This window comes from Opisthocomus hoazin, chromosome 3, assembly GCF_030867145.1.
Source record: "Opisthocomus hoazin isolate bOpiHoa1 chromosome 3, bOpiHoa1.hap1, whole genome shotgun sequence".
In the NCBI taxonomy this organism is placed as follows: Eukaryota; Metazoa; Chordata; class Aves; order Opisthocomiformes; family Opisthocomidae; genus Opisthocomus; species Opisthocomus hoazin.
In genome coordinates this window covers 5,774,268-5,796,644 of record NC_134416.1, presented here as the reverse complement: position 1 = coordinate 5,796,644, position 22,377 = coordinate 5,774,268, and the positions used below count along the sequence as shown (strand labels likewise).

General features: G+C 40.5%; 1 protein-coding gene across 3 annotated transcripts in view; it reads right to left on the bottom strand.

Annotated features, from left to right (window-relative positions):
- Positions 1–22,377, bottom strand: part of TRAPPC9 (trafficking protein particle complex subunit 9) — a 553,794-nt gene that overhangs the window by 334,999 nt on the left and 196,418 nt on the right. For all 3 annotated transcript variants that reach the window (XM_075415508.1, XM_075415510.1, XM_075415509.1), the window contains one exon: positions 11,310–11,420. In XM_075415508.1, the coding sequence (XP_075271623.1) occupies positions 11,310–11,420 (111 nt within the window). The remainder of the gene's footprint in view (positions 1–11,309; positions 11,421–22,377) is intronic.

Sequence of the window (22,377 nt, the reverse complement as noted above, 5' to 3'; positions counted from 1 at the left end):
AACTGTAAGAAAACAAACTAGAAGCAGTATGCACTCTCCAGAACTGAGCAAACATGCTTCAAACGTTGCATCGTGGACTGAGAGCACACCAAGCCAGTGAGGGCAGAGCTCTCCATTGGGAAGATCCAGACACCGAAAGAGTGGGCTGGAGTGGAGAGACAAAGTAGCCGAAGAGGAAAGATTACGGACTCAATGTCACCACATTCCCTGCCAAGACTTCTAGAAGCCAAATCATACATTGCATTCAAATTTGTCAGAACATTGCTGGGTTTTTTTTAATTTACAATCTATAAATCCTTGCATTATTCCAAAGAAGGCTTTTCCCTTTTGCCTATGATCCCAGTTCTAGCAGAATCAGGAGAAAAACCAGAAAACAACAACTCCACTTCAAACCAACTTCTGGAGACACCTTTATAACTGCAAAATGAAAATGTCATAAAAAGCGGGCTTCATACACTATAGCATTTGCATAACATTTTTCAGTGATCTTTTCAGATCACTGTTGTTTTAGCTTTTGTTTCCAGTTAATGAAGGAAGAAGTAAATGGGTGTCAAGACCGCAGAATAAAATCAAGCTGCTGAAGTAATAATTTTAAATGACTGTTCTCTTTGAAGGAAAGACTCATAAACCAGCTATTTTAATTATACTTTTGATCATCTAAAATACATTAATAGGAATCATATATTTTCATTTCCAACTTCAGGAAATCTACGCTGTACCATCATGATATTTTACAGAACATCAGAGAGCAGGCAAAAAGCCAAATCAGTGCAACATCAGAGTGTTACTTTAATAAATCCTTTGGCCATTAAAGCAGACGTAACTGGCAGCCACTCAAGACAATCTTCTTGCATCTCGTTAATGCAGTCACCATGTCACCACAGCTGCACAACACAGCAAGTGCTCCTAAATACAGATAGCGCTATAGACTAAATTAATCTATTTATCTACAGATATTGATCAAACCAGGTGTGACCTGGAGCTGTACCTACACCCAAATGCTCACTCTTTTACTGGCAGCATGAACAAAAATGTCCTGAAATGGGCTGGGTAGCTTTTTCCCCAAAAACAAAGATGATGGTTAATTAGGAAATGGACTAAAACTATTCAGCTACCTTCACCATTTGAACCTACAACCTTCTAAAGGTTCCACACATCCAGATACCCTTCACTTCCTATTGCCAAGTTTCGAAATGCCATACTAGAGCAATCTATCAGGAAAATAAATCCCATGGCAATTTTTCATCTGTTAGATGAACACACAAGGCACCAGGGTTTAGGTGTGAATGAACAGAAAAAGGAATGCATCTAATCGGACCTACGAAGGAGGATTGTGCAAATACGCGCTCCCCCTACAAGACACTACTTAAAGTAATGTATGAGTCTGGAGGCCAAGAGTCTTACCACAAAGCGGCACATGCCATCTGTAATGGCAGAAAAAGAAAGGAGGAAGGGGTAAGGAAAGGAATTCATCCTCTGATGGGGGAAGGGGAAAAAAAAGAATGACAGAATAGGACAAATGTTAGGATGACAGAAAGCCTTAGAGGACAAAAGAGACAGAGGAACCAATTCATATGGGTACATGCCCATAACACTGTTGGCTTTGGGAAGAACCAAGGTTGGACTGGGCTCTGAGTAATCTGATCGAGTTGAAGATGTCCCTGCTCACTGCAGGGGCGTTGGGCTAGATGATCTCTAAAGGTCCCTTCCAACCCAAATCACTCTATGATTCTATGATTCTAACAACGAGTGAGTTTAACAATGAGTAGGTACATTGCCAAATCAAAGAACATTTTAGGTTGGACGGGAACTCTGAAGGTCATCCAGTTCAAACCCCTCACTCAAAGCAAGGCTAACCTGCAAGCTGGCCGTGAAGACCCAGGTCTGTAGCACAGCAGCATGCAAGTGATGCTTCTTTTTTGAAACTCTGCTCCCATTCAGACACACAATATTGCACCGCACAGCTCCCTTCTACCATGCCTTAGGCAGCACCGCACTCAACTAGATGAGAAAGAATTACAAAATAACCGCTGCAACAACAATGTTTGCAGCCTACCTTGAATTTAGACTGCAAAGCAAGTCTTAACAGAAATTTGGGCCACACCAACTCTATCACCAGGGCTGCAGATGTGCACCTCCCTACTCGTCTGCACTCATCTGCACGGCAGCTCTTTTTACCTTGTGTTGGTCTATCATCATTTCACTTCATATTCCTAGGTTTCTAACTTGGACTTTACTAGAAGAAGAGAGACAGCAACAGCCTGTCAAAGGTGTGCTGACCACTGAGTAGGTTTGGGACAAAACAGGAATTTTGATTAAGTTTCCATCTCACAGAAACACTGACAAACATCGGTAGAAAAAACAAAAGTTGATTAATACTACTTACCTTTCTCCTTCAATGTTGAGAAATTCCACTAGAAAAAGAATAGACAAACCCCACATTTTCCATGGAATCATGCCTTCCTGTGAATACTGGTATTTTTTATTTCATTCTGATGAGGGGACTAACGCCCAGTGAAAGGTTGATAATGTTTAACTTCATTCTCCACTTTTTTCCATCATCCACCAATGCTGAAACATGATTTTTCTAAACGAATACAAATCTATTGACTTGAATATGTATGAATTAAGGGCAAGCACAAGCCATTTCAACTAAGATTTCCAACAAGAAGTAGTAATTTTTCCAGTTTAGCTTGTTGCTTCATTTATGAATATTCTTACATTTTTACTTTTTCTTCCACGTATCTTGCATAAAAATGAAAACTCAATAAAAAAGTATTAGCACTTCAGCCAATTTTCTAATAGGCCTGCACTTTGTTAAATGTGCCTAGCACCCAAAAATTTCAATAAACAAATAATTTTTCCAAGTATTGAAGAAATGACATGAGGAAAAAGTTTGGTTTCTTCTACGAAAAAATAAACAGCTCTATTTTTTTTCATAATTTCTAAATCTGAGTTCTGAAATCAATTATTCTAACATTTTTCCAAGAGATAGATTTTGAACCCTGCACTTCCTGCAACCTGTGATCTACTTATGATTTAAGGGGAAAATGAAGATGACTGTTTTGGATTTTGAGTGATTTATAGATCATCTAAAACCAGGATAGCAAACTCATACCATACCTCTGTGATATTTTCTATAAGGGCCAACTTGTCTAGCCATGTTTATGCTGTACCCTGCTAAGCTTAATAAATCCTGCCAGAGACAAACTTGGCCTGCACTCACAAACCTCCTGTTTCCCAGCTGCATAGAGAAAATATTAGAAATAGTGCAAATTCCATCTCCTGAAGTCAAGTCAATGCTCAAAGAGGTCAGAAAAATAGCCATGCAGGCTAGATCCAGTGAGTTGGACACCTCAATTTAGAAGAAACTGTCAAATTGCTTAGCTCTGCTTTTGAAAAAGTGGAAAGAAGGGAAAGATATTCTGAGAAGTCATATAACACCAAACCAGTTGCCTACCCAGTGTAGCATCCTCCATATAAACAATATATTGAGTCTTTCAAAGGAAGCTGAGAGCGGCGGGGGAGAAATACACTGGAGCCCCCAACATAAGAAGGACATGGATGTGTTGGAGCGGGTCCAGAGGAGGTTCACGATGATCAGAGGGCTGGAGTACCTCTCCTACGAGAGGTTCAGCCTCGAGAAGAGAAAGCTCCGGGGTGACCTTAGAGCAGCCTTCCAGTACCTGAAGGGGCCTACAGGAAGGATGGAGAGGGGCTTTTCACAAGGGTGTGTAGCGACAGGAAAAGGGTGAATGACTGTAAACTAAAAGAGGGCAGATTTAGATTAGATATTAGGAAGAAATTCTTCACCTTGAGGGTGGTGAAACACTGGAACAGGTTTCCAGAGGCTGTGGATGTCCCCTCCCTGGTAGTGTCCAAGGCCAGGTTGGATGGAGCTCTGAGCAACCTGGTCTGGTGGAAGATGTCCCTGCTTATGGCAGAGGGGTTGGAACCAGATGATCTTTAAGGTCCCTTCCAACCCTTACCATTCTATGATTCTATTCTATGATTCTATATATTCACAACAAAAGGATGATATTGCCCTGAGGATGGAAGAGAGGGAGGAACAAGCAGCTATTCACATCTCTGCTGCTGTAAAGCCTACAAGGACACTGATTTTCTCATCTCATTACAGGGACTTCGCACTGGAAAAGGTCTCGCTGTTGGGAAGTGCAGCAACTGCAGGCAGGTCTTCAGCAATTCAGATGAGGACATCTCAGAAAAGCAGCGAGGTTCTTTGCTTCCGCTTCTCCACAAGACCAACCATCTGATGATGTTTGAGACTTGGAAATCACTTCATTTCTAACCGTACTTACAGACAGCTCAAAGCTCAGTTTTTCTTAAGGTCCTCACCTCCCTTAACGTTTAGAAGAGAGCCCTCCTCTGTTGCAAACTTCATAGAATACATTAATAACCTACTTAATTTTTACTGCACTTCTCAAACCAAGGTCAAGGTCTGCACTATTTTCATCAGTTATCTGCATCTTCTACCATTTGATCTCCTCTTTCCTGTAAACATGGGACCAGAACTGAATGTCGTAATTCTCATTTATTATTCCCTATTTCTATGTGCCTGTGCTGCTCTCAGATTCCGTTTGGGTTTTTGCAACACACTCGCGCTGAGGACTCGCAACCACCCTGCGATCACCCACAACACCTTTGCAGCCTACCTAAGAATCAGCATCATAGAAGAGCCAAGGTTGGAAGGGACCTCAAAAGAGTATCTGGGCTCGGTTTTCATGGGAAGCATGCCCCTTTCAGTGATGGAATTCCTTCAGTGCTCTAGCAGTCCAAAAATGGTATTTCTCTTTATTATTCCTTCTATTGCTCTTTGGTTTTTTATTATAATTTTCTCAGCCTATATTTTTTGCAGACTCTTCCTGCAACATCTCTGATTTTTGCAAAGAGCTTTGAAATAAATATAAATATTAGAAATGGATGATACTATGGATCTGAGCAGTGCTAGATACATCACCCTTTCCTACCCAAACAAACATTTCCTTTCTAATTTCTTCATTGAAAATAACTAATTATTCATGCAGAATTATGTAGTATATTTAAAGATTGATTTGTCTAGAAGTAAAAAAAGGCAAGCCTTAAAAAAAATTAACATGTATTTAACAAATGTCAAGTAAAGGACAAAATAAAAAATATTACCCTGAAAACAGCAGGTGGTTTTCCTGTTTCAGTGAATACAACCTTTGATATTTTTTAATTTGAGTGGAAGGTATCTAGCTCAGAAAATTCTAGCTTGCCATGGATTTAACATGAAGACCCAGGGAAATTGCTGTGAAATTTTATTTTCTCTCGATAACAGCATGCAAAGCCTTAGTCATAGCAGCTTTGTCTTTAGAACATAAACATAACAGCAATGTAAGGAAAAAATCATTAATCTCTCACACAGGCAACACGCCCTATTGTAAACAAAAGCACAAATTAAACACTGACTTGGCAGCTATGAGAAATAACAATGATGATTTACTTGCATATGGACAATAAATTTATTAAAGGAACTTACGGTTTGGAAAGGGGCAGAATTTTTTTTTCATACCCGTTGGAAGGGGACTTTTTTCAAAATGTTTTTAATATGTATGTGCATTGCTAACTAATACTGCAGAAACTGCAGTATACCGCATCACAGACTTCCCAGCTCAATCTATCAATGCATTTAAATAAAATCATTAAGCAGCAGTCAATGGCCCTCATTAATAGTATGCACACAAAGGACTTTTAAAAAATTCATTACTTTCCATGAATGAAAGAAACACCATACCACATGATAAGAGATATAAAAATGAAAATAATAATTTGTTTCTTTAATTATTCTTGACTCATTAAAATTTAACACAAAAAGTATTTACAGATAGGTGAAGTCAATACACACAAAAGTTCACTTATCAAAGCTGAGAAAAATATCTATCCTTCTGCTGTCTTTAAAAGGAACCACACCAAAACTTCCTGCAGTGGATCGGTATAAGTTAACCCAGTCACGTAACCCTCCAGCCCCGCTAAAAGGCAGGCACTGCCGACCCAGCAAGAAGCTCGGCAGTTCTTAACTTCCGAGTGTTGACTTTGCTCCCGTAGTATTCCATCACGTTATTTCACATCAGCATTCATGTGGATCATCGCTACCTGTCAGAACTTGTGTAAATTTTGCACATAAGCCTCTGCCATTTGAATAACCAATAAAAGTATCTCCTCATTTATGATGGCCTGTACCAGTGATAGATACACCTATCCAGAACCTTCAGGGCTACTTACTATTTCTAAGGAAATACAGCTCTCAAAACATTGTAGATTTCATTCCAGCATCTAAGGGAGATGTCCTCTCTGGTGGGGAAGGTGCCTAAATGAATTAAGAGATCCCTCACAGCTCCTCTGTGACTGACACCATTTGACCCCTTCTTTCCAGCCTGTTCTTATCCAGGTCCTGTTTGCTCTTTGCTTCTTAACTCCTCACTCCAGTCCTATTCCTGGGCAATCTCAAGCTTTAATCCCTACGGTCCTCACACCAAAGCCAAAAGAGTCTGGAAACTCTAACGTCTAAAAGTGTCACATCTACAGCCACCAACTGTGGAGTCTCAGATACACGGAAGACTTTAACAGCCCAGTTGTGTTGTACCACAAGGATAGATGAGAGGATTGATCTACTCCGACCATCACCACGATAAATCTTCCACTGACGATGATGTTTGCTGTTCCCGAATGCCAGACACACCGTGCACAGAATAGAAATGTGAGAGCGACACAGCGTATGTTGTACAAAATGAGATATCCTGGGGTACATAATGAGATAACTTCTATTACCATAAATTATGAAGTGATTTACGTATAAATGAGGGTTGTAATGAAATTTAATTTTAATGGTTTGATAATCAAGTAAGAAACACAATAATTACCATACCTAAGTTTTTCAATAAATTAAAATCACTGCTAGTGGCAACACTTTTTTCTTAACATACATAATACAATTCCCCTCCAAGAGCTGTCTGCTATATTCCTCCGTTTCAGAGCAACCTGTTGAATGCCACATCACGATGATAAACAAATTCAGTTTTACCGCTGATTACATCGAAAACATTTCTACGTTCACAGCAAAGCCCCTTCAGCAGCATGCAGCTGACTGCTTCAAGAAACAGCTTTGCAGGCAGGAGGCTCCCCTAGTCTAGGAAAACATCTGAAGGCTGAACTTTCCAACAGCACATATCCGAACTGGTTTCCCTCATCACAACGCGAAGTATATTCAACTGGGTAGAGTAACAAAACATACTGACACCACGGTGTGGTACAGCAAATATTTCTGGTTAACTGAAGACATTGTGGACATCTCGTCACAGCCTGACCTTCACTCGAGTAACTTGTCTACCTTCTTGCTGGGACATCAGTTGTCCAAACTCTTGTAGATGTAGAGCAGCAAAAATCATTTGATTTTGAATCTAGCTTTGTCATGAACCCTAAATATATGTTCAGGAGTTCATCGGAGGACATGCCAAAACCCTTGCCCCTCTCTTTTCTTCCCCATGCCACCTCATAGGAGAGGGAGGGCAAATCTCTTTTTCTTCCGTCCTCCAAATGAGTCTTAATTCTCTCTTCTCACCATCGCAGACTTCTACAAACAAATGGCCTCAAAGTAAAACAAATCACTCATTGTCCCACAATGGGACACAGAGGAACATTTCAAATCATATGGAAGCCAAAAAGGGGAGTATGAAGATCACTAAGTAACATCTTGTGATACAGGAGAAAAACAAAATGCTGATCCTTCCTATTTGTGTATCTGCAGGAAATATAATGATAAAAGGCAGAAAAATGAGTGAAATAACCACTGAGCCAGATTATCATTTCTTTCTATAAAACAATAGGGAACAAAGCACATGTTCCTCTATCCTAAAATAGAGGGAAAAGAGTGTCGCTTTTCAAAAACACTGCTTATATACATAGCCAAGAACAGTTACAACGCACACACTAAATATTCCCAATCAATGACTTAAATATTAAGTAAATTGTAAGCTTAAAGTTTTCTGAAAGCTAAAATGATAATCTTAAGTGGTCAGCAGAATAATCTTTCTGTACAAAAAGGCATATATTTTCCAGATAGGATTTTAGTGGCCTAAAGGATGCCACCTTTCCTTAACAGCATAATACCATTTTATCATACTGCACACATATTTTAACAGCTGTTATTTCCCGATCTCTAAGTTAATTGAAGCAAACTTCACTTCAGACCTCGGCAAGTTTTGCCAGTGCCCGTACTCATCTGCTGATGATCCCAGGCCTCTTTTGGCACTTCTGTTTCCATCTCCTCCACCCTCCCCACTTCCAGCACCATGGCCAATTATATACCCTTGTTATAAATCAAATATATTGTGGAGAGCGCTTTAGTAAGCATAGAATCCAGAGCCTTCCACCACCATTCTTCATTTTATATAAAAGCAATGGAAGAATTCCCTGCAAATTCACTCCAGTCAGGCACAGGAGGGCAAAATTTATATTTTACAGTGATGGCTCCGTAATACAGAAAAGAGAAGTAACACATCAGAGACTTCCAAGTTATTTCACTTTCTAAACATACAAAGGAGGAGCTACTGGAGAGAGTCCAGTGGAGGGCTATGAGGATGATGAGGGGACTGGAGCATCTCCCCTACGAGGAGAGGCTGAGGGAGCTGGGCTTGTTTAGCCTGAAGAAGAGAAGGCTGAGAGGGGACCTTATAAATGCCTACAAATATCTTAAGGGTGGGTGTCAGGAGGACGGGACCAGACTCTTTTCAGTGGTGCCCAGCAAAGGACAAGGGGCAATGGGCACAAACTGAAGCAGAGGAAGTTCCAGCTGAACATGAGGAAGAACTTCTTCACTTGAGGATGATGGAGCCCTGGAACAGGTTGCCCAGGGAGGTTGTGAATTCTCCTTCTCTGGAGATATTCAAGACCCGTCTGGACAAGGTCCTGTGCAGCCTGCTGTAGGTGACCCTGCTTCGGCAGGGGGGTTGGACAAGATGATCCCCAGAGGTCCCTTCCAACCCCTACCAGTCTGTGGTTCTGTGTAAAGTGGGAAGCAAAGAGGTGAGCAGTAAGCAGGACGCAGCTCTATCCCTTCTTTTTAGGTCTGTAGGCAGAGAAGATGAAAACACTTAAGAGTCTCCAGCAATAAGAACTGGAACGAAGAAAACAATTTCCTGCTGCCTACACTTTGTCAGGACAGGAGATTTCAAAACGATGGTGATGAATGGAGGGAGAGTAAATTACAAAAGGAAGCAAGAGTGACCAAAGCTGGTGAAAAAGTCATAATCTAAACAAAAGTGGAATGAGGAAAACATTAAGGTCTAGGATGGAATCAAGAATTTACAGGGAAGGGGAAAAACACCTGAACTTGACTGAAGAGCCTTTCTTTAAATATTAACCATATATTAACAAAAAATGATGTCCAAAGAAAAAAAATGATAAAAGGAGAATCTCAGAGTAGGAGGCCTTGTTGAAAAACATTGCATATTAGAACTGAAAACACTTGGTTCAAACGCAAACTCCTGAGAATGACTGTCCTATGTTAAAACAGAAAGATCTAGAACTATAGCTCAAAAAAGGGAAAGTTTTCTCATTTTTTTTTAATAAGATTAGCAAAAGCCCTTTGCTAGGAGGAGTAAGCCAGTTTAAAGGCCCAGTGTATGCCCTACCCAAGTTTCTGTAACAGATCCATCACAATAAAAATTAAAACCCAAAGCAATACAGGAGTTCTATACACATTGATACAATTAAAAGCACTTCTCATTCCAGAAACAGGTAACAAATTAATTCACAAAACTGATAGAAAACTCAGTGCAGTTTCTAACCAAGGGTAAAACCATAAAATACTTTGAAGTAAGAATAAAAATCACTATCCTTAAAAGGTTTATATACTTGCAACAAATACACAATCTGCCTTGATAAATTACTGTTTCAAAAGACTTATTGAAAGGGTTTATATCCATTATAATACAGTGATTTAAGGATATTTAAACTTCAATTATAAAATCCATAAGAAAATAAAAGTAATTCAATCAAGGAGATGCAAAGTAATTTTATAACCTTATTTGTAGTATTATTTCTATTTGTTACATATCATCCCAAGAATTTGGAGTGAAAAATGTCAAGGAGTTTACCAAGTACAAAAATGATGGGAAATAGCAAGAGGCGTAAAAATAAAATTTCAAAACAATATGGATATAAACATGCACATTTTTGTGAGTATTTAGACTGCTTTCAAAATGAGAGAAAAAGCCAATTCTTTCTAAATAAAAGGAACAGGCACTGTACGTTACTGATATTTTTGTCCATTCCTCGGTAAGGTAAAATGAAGAGAATTCAGCCTTGGTTTGAGCCGATGTCTTTTCTCATGGTTGTGCTCTCAGAGCCACTACGGCAAAAAGCTTTCTAAATTTACTACTACTGCTACGTCTTCTACACCCCTTTTTGACAACTGCATGCCTTGCAATTGATGTGGTTTTACTCTGAACTTTATATTCAGACTGAGGTTTGACAACATGAAAGTATCTCTCCTTAAATAAGTTTATCAACTGCATGATTTAAGACTGCAGCACAACTCGCCCAAAGAGGAAAAGTGTGCAGATAGCCCATGATGGAACAGAAACATTTCCTTTTTCACAGTTTCATCTTTTTTCAGATGAAAATGGTGTCATCTAGATGTAACGATCATCTGAAGGAGACAGACCAAGCAAACTAGGGTACAGCCAGCAGTAGGAATCCTAGGTAGATATATTATGGCAAATAATGGTTACAGTTAGCTACAGAACGACCTTTATATCACCATAGTAGGGTTGTAAGAATCAATATACTACTTAATCTAAAATATTTTTTCCACAGAAATTGTGACTGCTTTTTGTTCAATTCTATATTTCTTTCCTGCAGTCTTCTTTCTACAAAAACTGATTAAATGGCTGGGGAATCACATCAAGAAAAGAGAAACCTGAGAAAGGTTAACGAACTAGTGAGATCAGGTTTTAACATCAGAACTATGTTCAGAGGACATGAAAATAATATCCAAACATTCTACAAAAACAAGTTAAATGATCTGTACACCTCAGAACCAACTATTTTGTATTTTGTTATTTTCAGTACTACTAGATTCATAGCCAAAATAAATTCACTTGAGGTACTGCTAGAACTCAGTGACGCACCTTAAAGAAAGTAAAACTCTTGTATTCTTTCACATGTGCACAATGTTTACAAAGAAAAATAGGCCCCAAGTATCATAAATTGTATATAAATATATAATAGGGTTAAAAACAGGGCTCTTTTCTACTGAAAGCACTTACCGCTGACATTCCCCAGCATGCAGAATTAAATCTTCATTATTCCTAGCACTGATGGTCAGCTCATGCTCTGTAGAATTGAAGACATCAAGAAGCAGATGGCATTGCCGGGTGCTGTTCAGATGTGGGGGAAAAGAGAACAGCACAATTTCAGTAACACACCGCAGAATCATTATACACATATCAGAAGTAATATTTATGCACAAATATAAATATATATGCATAAATATAAATACACACACATTTACATGCATATGTTTTAAACCCTACTGCAATTATAAGAGTATCTTACTCTTTTACAAGAAATAACTTTTTTTAATAACTGAAAATTTTTTTTAAACTAAAACTAGAAAGAAGCATATACCCTAAAAGGAAGACGTTCCATCACAATTATGACCTGCACAATATTAAGCCCCACGGTATTTGATCACCTGTGCACATTCTCACTCTGCAGCTGTCAGATTCGCTTCTATGGAAGAAGCCACAGATTTTTTTAACAGTTCTTGGAGCATTCACATGACGCAGTTTTATTAGTCCAAATTACTTTGACATTGCCTTTTCTAAGAAAGAAATTTAGCAGCAAAAAACTAAATCCTCGCCCTGTGTAAGGGAGCAATTCCATTTACTATGAAAGATGGTTTGTCTACCGACCAAAGCGAGCTGGCAATGGGAGTACTTTTCCATTATACCAACCACTTTGAGACAACTCTAATGCTGACAAAGCTACAGAGAAGAAATTTTATTGTAAATTTTTATTCTTATTTATTAACTTTTCTTCTGTGTGAAACTAAGCACAAATAGCAACACTGAGTGATTACAATATAATACACATGGAAAAAATATCAGAAGTGGATACCAAAATGCCAAATACAATCACACAGCTGCAATAAAGCTTCACCAGTCTACTCTGAAATTCAAAACCTCCTAAGAAGCTACCTAACAACAGAGAAAATCCCGGCTTTAACCATCACTACCATTTAGCTTTAGCTATCCATGACTTTGAAGTTTCAATGCACATAAAACAAAATTTGGTGACTTGTTGTGAATTACAGTATAAAGCAGTGTAGCCATTGTACGAAGATTACAGATCATCTCATCCCATGTAACTGCTATCAGAATCACTAAGAAGGGAAAAGCAACTTGTATTTAATGTCAGATGTGGCAGATGTCAGAATGGCTCAAGAGCAGCCCTGAGGAGAAGGACTTGCGGGTACTGGTGGATGAGAAGTTCAACATGAGCTGGCAATGTGCGCTTGCAGCCCACAAAGCCAACGGTATCGTGGGCTGCATCAAGAGCAGCATGGCCAGCAGGGTGAGGGTGGGGATTCTGCCCCTTTACTCCACTCTCGTGAGACCTCACCTGGAGTCCTGCGTCCAGCTCTGGAGCCCCCAACAGCAGAAGGACATGGATGTGTTGGAGCGGGGCCAGAGGAGGGCCACGAAGATGATCAGGGGGCTGGAGCACCTCTCCTACGAGGACAGGCTAAGAGAGTTGTGGCTGTTCAGCCTGGAGAAGAGAAGGTTGCGGGGAGACCTTAGAGCAGCCTTCCAGTACCTGAAGGGGCCTACAGGAAGGATGGAGAGGGGCTTTCCACAAGGGTGTGTAGTGATAGGACAAGGGGGACTGGCTGTAAACTAAAAGAGGGCAGATTTAGTTCAGATATTAGGAAGAAATTCTTCACCATGAGGGTGGTGAGACACTGGCACAGGTTGTCCAGAGAAGCTGTGGCTGCCCCCTCCCTGGCAGTGTCCAAGGCCAGGTTGGATGGAGCTGTGAGCAACCTGGTCTAGTGGAAGATGTCCCCGCCCATGGCAGGGGGGCTGGAACCAGATGACCTTTAAGGTCCCTTCCAACCCAAACCATTCTATGTTTCTATGTAGAACCCATTAGCAGCGTTAATTGGAGAGAGAGGTCGTATGAAATCAGAAGTTCCCCAAAAGGGAAGAGGGAGGACTATCTTGGTGAGAGTGGTCAGAGCCATCCTTCGAACAACATGCACATTCAAACTAAGGAAGATACTCAGGCAGCCAAATATATTTATTCTATTGCATAATAATTTACAATTAAACTCAAATGCCAGCCATTTCAAAGGCAATTAAACTCCAGAGGTGCAAGAGTTTAATAAGAACTGCTCTTCTACTTCAGAAACCAGTTCTCTGGTTCAGGATACAACTCTCTTCTGAAAATCAAGAGGCACCATTTTTTCCAGCGTATCCAGGAGGAACTGTTGTTGCTACTGCAAACCCTTGAGAACGGAACACTCTTAGGACAAGCGTGGGAGCTTAAGGTTTGGGTCACAAAAGTGATAGCAATGTCACATGCAATCAGGCACTAAATGACAAGCAAGCACTGCTTGGGGACAGTAGCACGTCTCATAGCGGAAGTAAAAAGCGAAAGTGGAGGTGGAGGCTGTTTTTATACATATTTTAAGGGTTTTCACTCTCTTTGGGTAAAACCCCAATGAATACAAGAGCGGATGAAGGTAGCTGAGTGCCTGAAGCAAGCATGTCAAAACTCAAGAATTTAGAACTATCCTAGCTCTTGTTAGACACTCCCTTCCTTCGCAGCTCACAAGAAAGCCATGACTGGAAGGGGAGCATTCGAGTCAGTAGCTAGCAGTAAGGAATGAAAAAGAGAGAATAAAATAACAGCCTGGCTTTCATCTCATCGTTGGGAGAGTGGGACAAGACCTGTAAAGACACAGCAAACTTCTGCCTCTCCAGTAGATACCAAGTTACAATCTGCAGGAGAGACTTCTAGTGCAGGCTGTGTTTACGAAATTCAACATCAAAGGAATTTCTGACTTCTCCCATAACAAAACCAAACAATTGTCTGAAATAACACTCAAGCCTTGTGCAATATCTCTTGGCAGCAGAAACAAAGTTTTGTAAACAACACAGTTCATGTCATAAATATAAAGGACCTCTGCAACCACCAGCCCTTCAGGACTAAACACCATCATTAATACTAAAAATTTCCAAATATGAACTCTTAGATTACACAGTGAAAATTATTCATCATCATGACATTTATTTCATCCTCTTCAAACACTGTACAAAACAGATGCATAGGGGAAATAATTCTTCCCTTGTCATTTTTAAGTTAATTCTCCAGGGAAATCTTTCATTAAAAAAAAAAATAAAAATGAAAGTTAGAGAATTATTACTGTACTCTGAAAACTTAGACGAATAAGATACAGGTATAAAAAGATTGAAGGCAATATTAAGACTGTAGAAAAGACAGCATTAGCAGTTCAGACTAAACACAGGACAGCATCAGGGAGACTGTTAGAGCAATGAAACACAAACACAATCAAAGGTTACAAAAATATTTGAGCTAAAATAGAAAGCTTGAAATACTGCAAGCCACATCCAAGTAAGGAAACCAAGACAAAGCATAAGCTCTGGAAAATCAGAAGTGACACCATAATAAAGTTAAAAAGGAAAAAAGAAACCCTCACATCGTTAAAGAGCAATTTGCTAAAGATCGAAAAACTAGCATGATTTGTTCACTGTTTTTTTTTTTTAAATGTGCCAGAATCGGTCGGAATGTGCAGAACTGATGGTGCTGAGTTATGAACTGGGTGAAAGTGAAAGTTCCAGGAAAAGAAAGAATTAGTGAGAAAGTCAAATTAACTATTTATATCCATTTTCACTACAGGTGAACTTACCGGCGGCCATCCTTTGTGAGAAAGAAATTAAAGAACCCATCTCCAAATGTCAATAAATGAGATTTGAGAGGCAAATCATATTCACACAAGCGTGATAAAGCAACTCCAGTATGATTTTGCTGAACTACTATACTACATATAAGTCTGCAATAATAGCAATCTGTTGCTTAAACTAACCTCTTCACCAGAGAATTTCAAACATCACATTGTTTAAAGGATTTTAAGGCAACTGAGAAAATCTTAGACCATTATCCCTGGCCTCCATACTAAGCAAATTAATTAAAAAAAAAAAAAAGTGTGCAAGCTTACAAAAAACTTCAAACACTCAAAAGAATAAATGGATCTAAAGATGATTAAATTGTATACCACAATGGCCTACTGAACTTTCTGGCTGAGAAATAACAGTCATAAGCCACTGATTCCTGGAACTGGGAAAGACTATCCCACATCTACACAATTTCATCTTCCTTTTCCAAACTATCCACCACCATATTAGAGTTTACAACAAATATTTAGTGGGATGTGGAGGGAGGTACAGGGTGAGTTTCTGGGGGAAAACATTCACTTTGAGTGGATTTTGAGTCCTCTAAGTTCAGTTAAGTAGCTGTTAGTTACCATCTTCAACACTTCACACAAGGTGCAGGGTCCTCAGCAGCTTCCCAGTCTTTTTAGAGGTTCTGTGTCATTTTGCTGTTCCTAGCTCATTTTTAAACTTTGGGTGAAACACATCTAAAATAAGTCAGTTTGTGTTTGGGTGTTCTGGATTTGTGACGTTTTTTCCTCCAGAACTTCTACTGAGATAGCATGGTATCATCACAGATTAACAGACACAAAATTAAACTGTCATCTACTTTTCTTCCATATAGTTATGGACATGGACACACAACATACAAGAATTCAGGAAAACTACATTAATTCATACATAGCTTCTAATTCCTGCAAAACCCAAATAACCAACTCTTTCTGGATTCTTCTGGAAGATACAGGACAGAAATACATCTTTGCACAACAAAAATCTCAATTCTCATATATCCACACTCCTATTTCCCCAACATACTCCTATCATGTCTCCCACAATCTCTCCTAGAGAAACTGGAGGCTCACAGCTTAGACAGGTGTACTCTTCACTGAGTAAAAAAATGGCTAAATGGCTGAACGCAGAGAGTGGTGTGAATAGAGTTAAAGCCAGTTGGTGGCTGGTCATCAGTGGTGTTCCCCAGGGCTCAGTTCTGGGGCCAGTCTTGTGTAGCATCTTTATCAATGATCAGGATGAGGGGACTGAGTGCTCCCTCAGTTGGGTGGGAGGGTTGAACCGCTTGAGGGTAGGAAGGCTCTGCAGAGGGATCTGGACAGACTGGATCGATGGGCCAAGGCCAACTGTATGAGGTTCAACAAGGCCAAGTGCCGGGTCCTGTACTTGAGTCACAACAACCCCATGCAATGCTACAGGCGTGGGGAGGAGTGGCTGGAGAGCTGCCCAGTGGAAAAGGATGTTGGGGTGCTGGTCGACAGCCAGCTGAACATGAGCCAGCAGGGTGCCCAGGTGGCCAAGAAGGCCAACGGCATCCTGGCTTGTATCAGCAATAGTGTGGCCAGCAGGAGTAGGGAGGTGATCGTCCCCCTGTACTCAGCACTGGTGAGGCTGCACCTCGAGTACTGCATTCAGTTTTGGGCCCCTCACTACAAGAAGGACATTGAGGGGCTGGAGCATGTCCAGAGAAGGGCAATGAGGCTGGTGAGGGGTCTGGAGAACAAGTCTGATGAGGAGCGGCTGAGGGAGCTGGGGCTGTTTAGTCTGGAGAAGAGGAGGCTGAAGGGAGACTTCATCGCTCTCTACAACTACCTAAAAGGAGGTTGTAGTGAGGTGGGTGTTGGTCTCTTCTCCCAAGTAACTAGTGATAGGATGAGAGGAAATGGCCTTAAGTTGCACCAGGGGAGATTTAAATTGGATATTAGGAAAAAATTTTTTCCTGAAAGAGTGGTCAGGCATTGAAACAGGCCGACCAGGGAAGTGATGGAGTCACCATTCCTGAAGGTGTTCAAAAAACATGTGGATATTGCACTTCAGGACATGGTTTAGCAGGCCTGGTGGTGTTGGGTTGATGGCTGAACTTGATGATTGTTCTGGTTTTGGCTGCAGCTGGCAACAAAAGCGCCATGCGGCCGCCCCTCTCCCCGCCGGGGTGCAGAGGAGAATGGAAAGAAACAGGCAGAAACTGGTGGGTCGGGATAAGGGCAGTTTAACAGAACAGCAAACAGAGGGAACAGTAACAACAACGATACAGAAAAGCGGAATACACAAAACAAACCAGCAGAACAGAACCGCTCTCTCGGACCGAACCGCCGCTGAGCCCTCCCGAGCTGCGAGTGAGTTCCCGCTGCGCCGCCCCCCCCCACCGGAACCCAGCATGACGGCACATGGTATGGAATACCCGGCTCTGTTTGGCCAGGTGGGGTTGGGTCAGCCCACCCGGCTGTGCCCCTTCCTGGATTCTGGTGAAAATTAACCCTGTCCTGGCCGAACCCAGGACAATGATCTTTGAGGTCTTTTCCAACCTTAACGATTCTATGATCCTATGGTCTATAATACACCCCCCCCAAGCTACCGACAGCTCCTTCACCCATCCATCAACCACAGTGGGCAGCGCAGCTTTTGGCTGGTCCTGAGCTCATCCATGCCAACTGGCACAGGGAACAGAGCAGGTAACTGCTGAGTCCGTTCTTCTGCCTTTCCTCACCGGGACATAAATTAGGATATCTCTTCTCTGTCCAGTTACCAATCTGCCAGAATATATTTAACTTTTGCCTACACAGCTGGCTGAAATTACTCAGAATTTACCTAGGGGAGAGAGGGAAACAGTTAAAGTGATCATACAAATTTCATTTCCCTATGAAATAAAATGTAAAATGATCCAGAAATATACAGCAGACACCACAAATACAACATCTGTCTTTTCTGAACAGAATGATATACTAATTACGCATTATGTTAAAAGTCCAAATTAAATGAAGATGAATTAAAGCTGTATTGGACTGTATATAAATGTATATAAATGTTCCGTCTGAACATGAGGAAGAACTTCTTCCCTCTGAGGGTGACGGAGCACTGGAACAGGCTGCCCAGGGAGGTTGTGGAGTCTCCTTCTCTGGAGATATTCAAGACCCGCCTGGACAAGGTCCTGTGCAGCCTGCTGTAGGTGACCCTGCTTCAGCAGGGGGGTTGGACTAGATGACCCACAGAGGTCCCTTCCAACCCCTACTAGTCTGTGATTCTGTGATTCTGTGATTCTGTGAAAGAAGACAGTTCTTGAAAGGGTTTTACTCTTTTTTCCATCTGTCATTTTGACTGCTAATGGATAGGAAATATGGCTGGGTCAAACAAACAGTTTCAGAGCTTAAGTGGAAGAATACTAAAAATCACAGCATGCAAACATTTTCCATTTCAGCAATCTTCCTTATTTGTCCATGGTGTTTCCTTTAGAACAATCAACCATAAAGTTCATGTTCAAGAGTTTCTTTTACAAGTAACACAAAAATTTTTACATCAGAAGGCTGTCCACGTGAAAACTAGATCTATAAAGAAAGATCTTTTCAGTTGGGTGATTTACAATCTTAAGGTCTCAGAATAACAGTCAAAATTAAGTCAATCCTCATTTCTAACACTAAAAAGTAAGAATTCTTAATCTTTTCTTAAAAATTGAGTTAATTCAACAGTGTCTTGAAGACTTATTGTATAAATTATTTGTGTTATCCTCTGTTGCAGAATTCAGGGTACAACACAAACAAAAGTTACTGACATGATGAATCATGCTGTATTTTAAAAATCTTACAATGACAGTTACAATTCCAAAAATAGTCACAAAATTGGGGCCATGGGAACTTAACGCAAGAGACGATTCCATTGTGATCTAGAAATTTCTTTCAAGGGTATTGTGATTGCTATACCAATCCACTCTGAAATGACAGCAGAGGATGTTCTCAGAGGATGTTCTTCAGTAACGCTTAACACAGTGTTAAAACCCAGACGCGGCTGCCACGCTCTAGCGACGGCTCGCTTCAATGAACAAAACCTTGCAGTTCTGTTTCTGGCTTAGCTGTCAAACCAGTTTCAACAAGAAACATCAGAGGGGACTGGCAAGTTATCTACCTCCTGAGTCAGCTCGGTTTCCCCATCAACTGAAATCATGGAGTGTTTTTCACGTCCACGCTTTTGCTTGCTTCTTTTCGGTTTTCTTTAAAGAGGCGTATGCAACATCCCTACTCAAAATGAGACATCAGAGAGTGAAGAGAAGCACTGGCAATGATGACAGGTGATGGCATGCCAGATGACTACTCGATTCTCCAAAATCCACTGACAAACACATATAACAACACAGCAAAACAACGATCTAGAGCGTGTCTGTTGTTGCTATTGTGTTTTGAATAGGGTTTTTTTAATTCAATGTAATTGTTATTAAATTTTCTAAAAATGAAGCTTTCAAAACTAACTTCAGATGATTGCGCCAGATTATCCATCTTACTGTTCAAAGGTCATTTCACATATTCCAAGAACTGTCCTCATTTGACTTCTCCCAGTTGTAAACCTTTTCAATTATGCTAAATATTCCCAGCACATCTATAAATATTTGCAGATTTATGTTCTCATGTCTTCATGTGCCAAACCGTACATATTTAACATTTTGATCTCAAAAATCAATTCTCTCAATCTGTAAGTTACTTTTTGCTGCTCTTCCATGAACCCACTGCAACATCATACCATTAGCAGAGTTTAAGGTTAGCAAGATGATTTAACTATTGGATGTACCCTCCTATGTGTCACGGGTCCCCACTCGGTAGAATCTATATCGAGCTCACTGGTATGTGTATAAATAACGAACATATTCTAGAAAGACATCCAGTCCTGAAAACATTAGAAAACAGTTCTTAAATCCTTTGCTTGACAGATTTTTCTGATGGTTAATCAGTTTAGTCTGATCAAAATAGAGCTTTATTTGCAATTGAATTTGCCTGGTTTCCATTTTGACTGGCTTTTATTACGAAGTTTTATTCTTTATCATAAAATTGAATTTAAGACTACATACCCTCTGCACGTAGAAGCATCCATTCATTTTAAACAGGTCATATTCTAGCCTTCCTCCAAACTAAACAGATTGCTCTTCAAGCACCCAAATAAAAGTGTCTTTCTCCACCCTTCAAAACCCTGTGACATTTAAATACTGAAATATTAAGAAAGAGCAGACCCGAAGCAGCTGCCTGTCAGTAGGTAGCTGACTCTCATTCTGAATGTAGCAAATATGAAGATTTAATTCAAAAATTCAGCTACATAAAACCAAGAAGTTTTTCATAAAATGCTACAGAAGTTTTTTATTGCATAACAAAAATGTCTGTTAGAGCATGGCCAAAGAAACACGCTGTTTACTCTTTGCCTTGTATGATTTGTAAATACGCAACGATCAGGAATTCTAACCCGAACCTGGGTGCTGAAGGGGCTGTGTCGCAATTTATTGTAGTGAAAAGGTGGGCAACCCTGGAAACTGGAATGAAAATTCTGAAAATTATGTCACTAAGACCCAAAGTTCTCCCCACCAAACTAAGGACCTCCTGAGAACTCTCAACATAGTCAAAACTGTTATTTTTCAGTCTCCAAACACTTCGGTGAAACCAAGTTGGAAAATTGGATCCTAAGTTTAAATACAAAATGAAGAAAGGTCTTAGACTAGGGAGCACGCTGCAGGCCTTATTATGAACCAATGCCTTCTTTACAAAATCAAACATTTCCTGAAATGATACACATGAATGGTACAAAGGAAAATTAACTTGAACCCACAGTTAGCTGAACCGACAATTTGAATTTAACTGTGTCAGACCTGCTGCAGCTCCTCTTTTCTTATTTCTCTGACTCAATTAGAAGAACAGAGTCTGAGCCTCTGCACTTGCCAAAAGACACCTGCAGCTGATGTCTCATCAGCTGTACAACGATTTTAAGATAGGAAGAAAAGTCCACTGCCTCAAAAAAAAAAAAATTTACCTTGTTCATCATCTTGAATTTGTAGAATTTACAGGTTAAGAATATTCTGACATATCTGGCATTCAAACTTTGCCCAAAAGTGAAGGCAGCATCCCTGTTGCACTGCAGATTGTCTTCATCTACAAATTCTGGCCATCTCACCACCTTTTTAATAAGCAAGACCAAGATTTTCCGACCTTTGTAGACGGCTCTTATTTCAGACACTTTTGTGTCTGATGGCATAACAGCAAGGGACACAAGGAGACCAAAAGGCACCTGACAGCATGCAGAGGAGGCTTTACTAGAATTCTTACCAAACGCGTGGAGTGAAGCAGTATTTTTCCTGACATTTTTTCATGTGCTCTGCTCTTTGATCAAGGCAATAAGGAAGAACAATCAGTGCCCACCAAAAGTGGCAGACGATGCCTTTGAGAGAATCAAAGATAATCAACACCTATAACAGAGATAGTTGAAGACACTCTAGCCAGCATAAGCTTCAACAGCCGACTTTCTTAGAGCTAACAGTACGCCAAAGTGAAGAGGTATATCACGTGCAACTGTCAACAGAACGCTTCCCTTACACCGAACCGTTAGCGTCAGATGTCCGCTGCCAGTCTAGGAGCAGATCATCAGATCTCTGCTGGCAGTCTATAATCCACTGGTAATGGAACTGTTTTGAGGCCCGGAATCACACCAGCAGTTTTGGGGGTAAGACGTGATAAGGAAACAATTAACATGGTACGCTCACTTACACAAGAGAATAAATACAATTATACTATACAGATTTACCTGCATTTTATAGTAAATAAACAGTCAAGCAAGTAGATCCTTGCAGCCCTTGAAGTCTTCAGTGATCTGCAGGTCAGTGAGCTGTAGATCAGGCTGGGAAAACTTTCAACATTAATTCACTATCTCTTACACCCTATATCTGGGCTGCTTTAAACACCTGCGTTCTTGATTATGGATCGTGGGACAATGATCTCCAGGCAAGCACGAACAAGCAACATCAAGGATTACAGGTAACATGATCAGAGGCAAATGATTCCCCAGCACAAGGCTGTTCTGCCAGTCTTTTTGGACGCTGGCATCTCAGCAAGTACAGGTAGCAATACCCAGCGAAAAACCTCAGAGCAGTCTATGTCCATTTACTGATGGAACATCATCTCTTCCGACCGGAGGGCTGCTACCTGAATCAGAACTAGGCAACAGATTGGGCACTGCAGCATGCTAACCACCACGTGTGCTGCTTCAAGCTAACCATGGATGGCTCTACAGACCAGCCCAGATAAAGGTTAAAAGGACCTTTTGTCAAGATTAAATGCATCTTAAGATACACTGAAGATGCAGCTAATGAAACTTCTCCCTCCAAAGCAGAAACCTGTGCTTGAGTGGA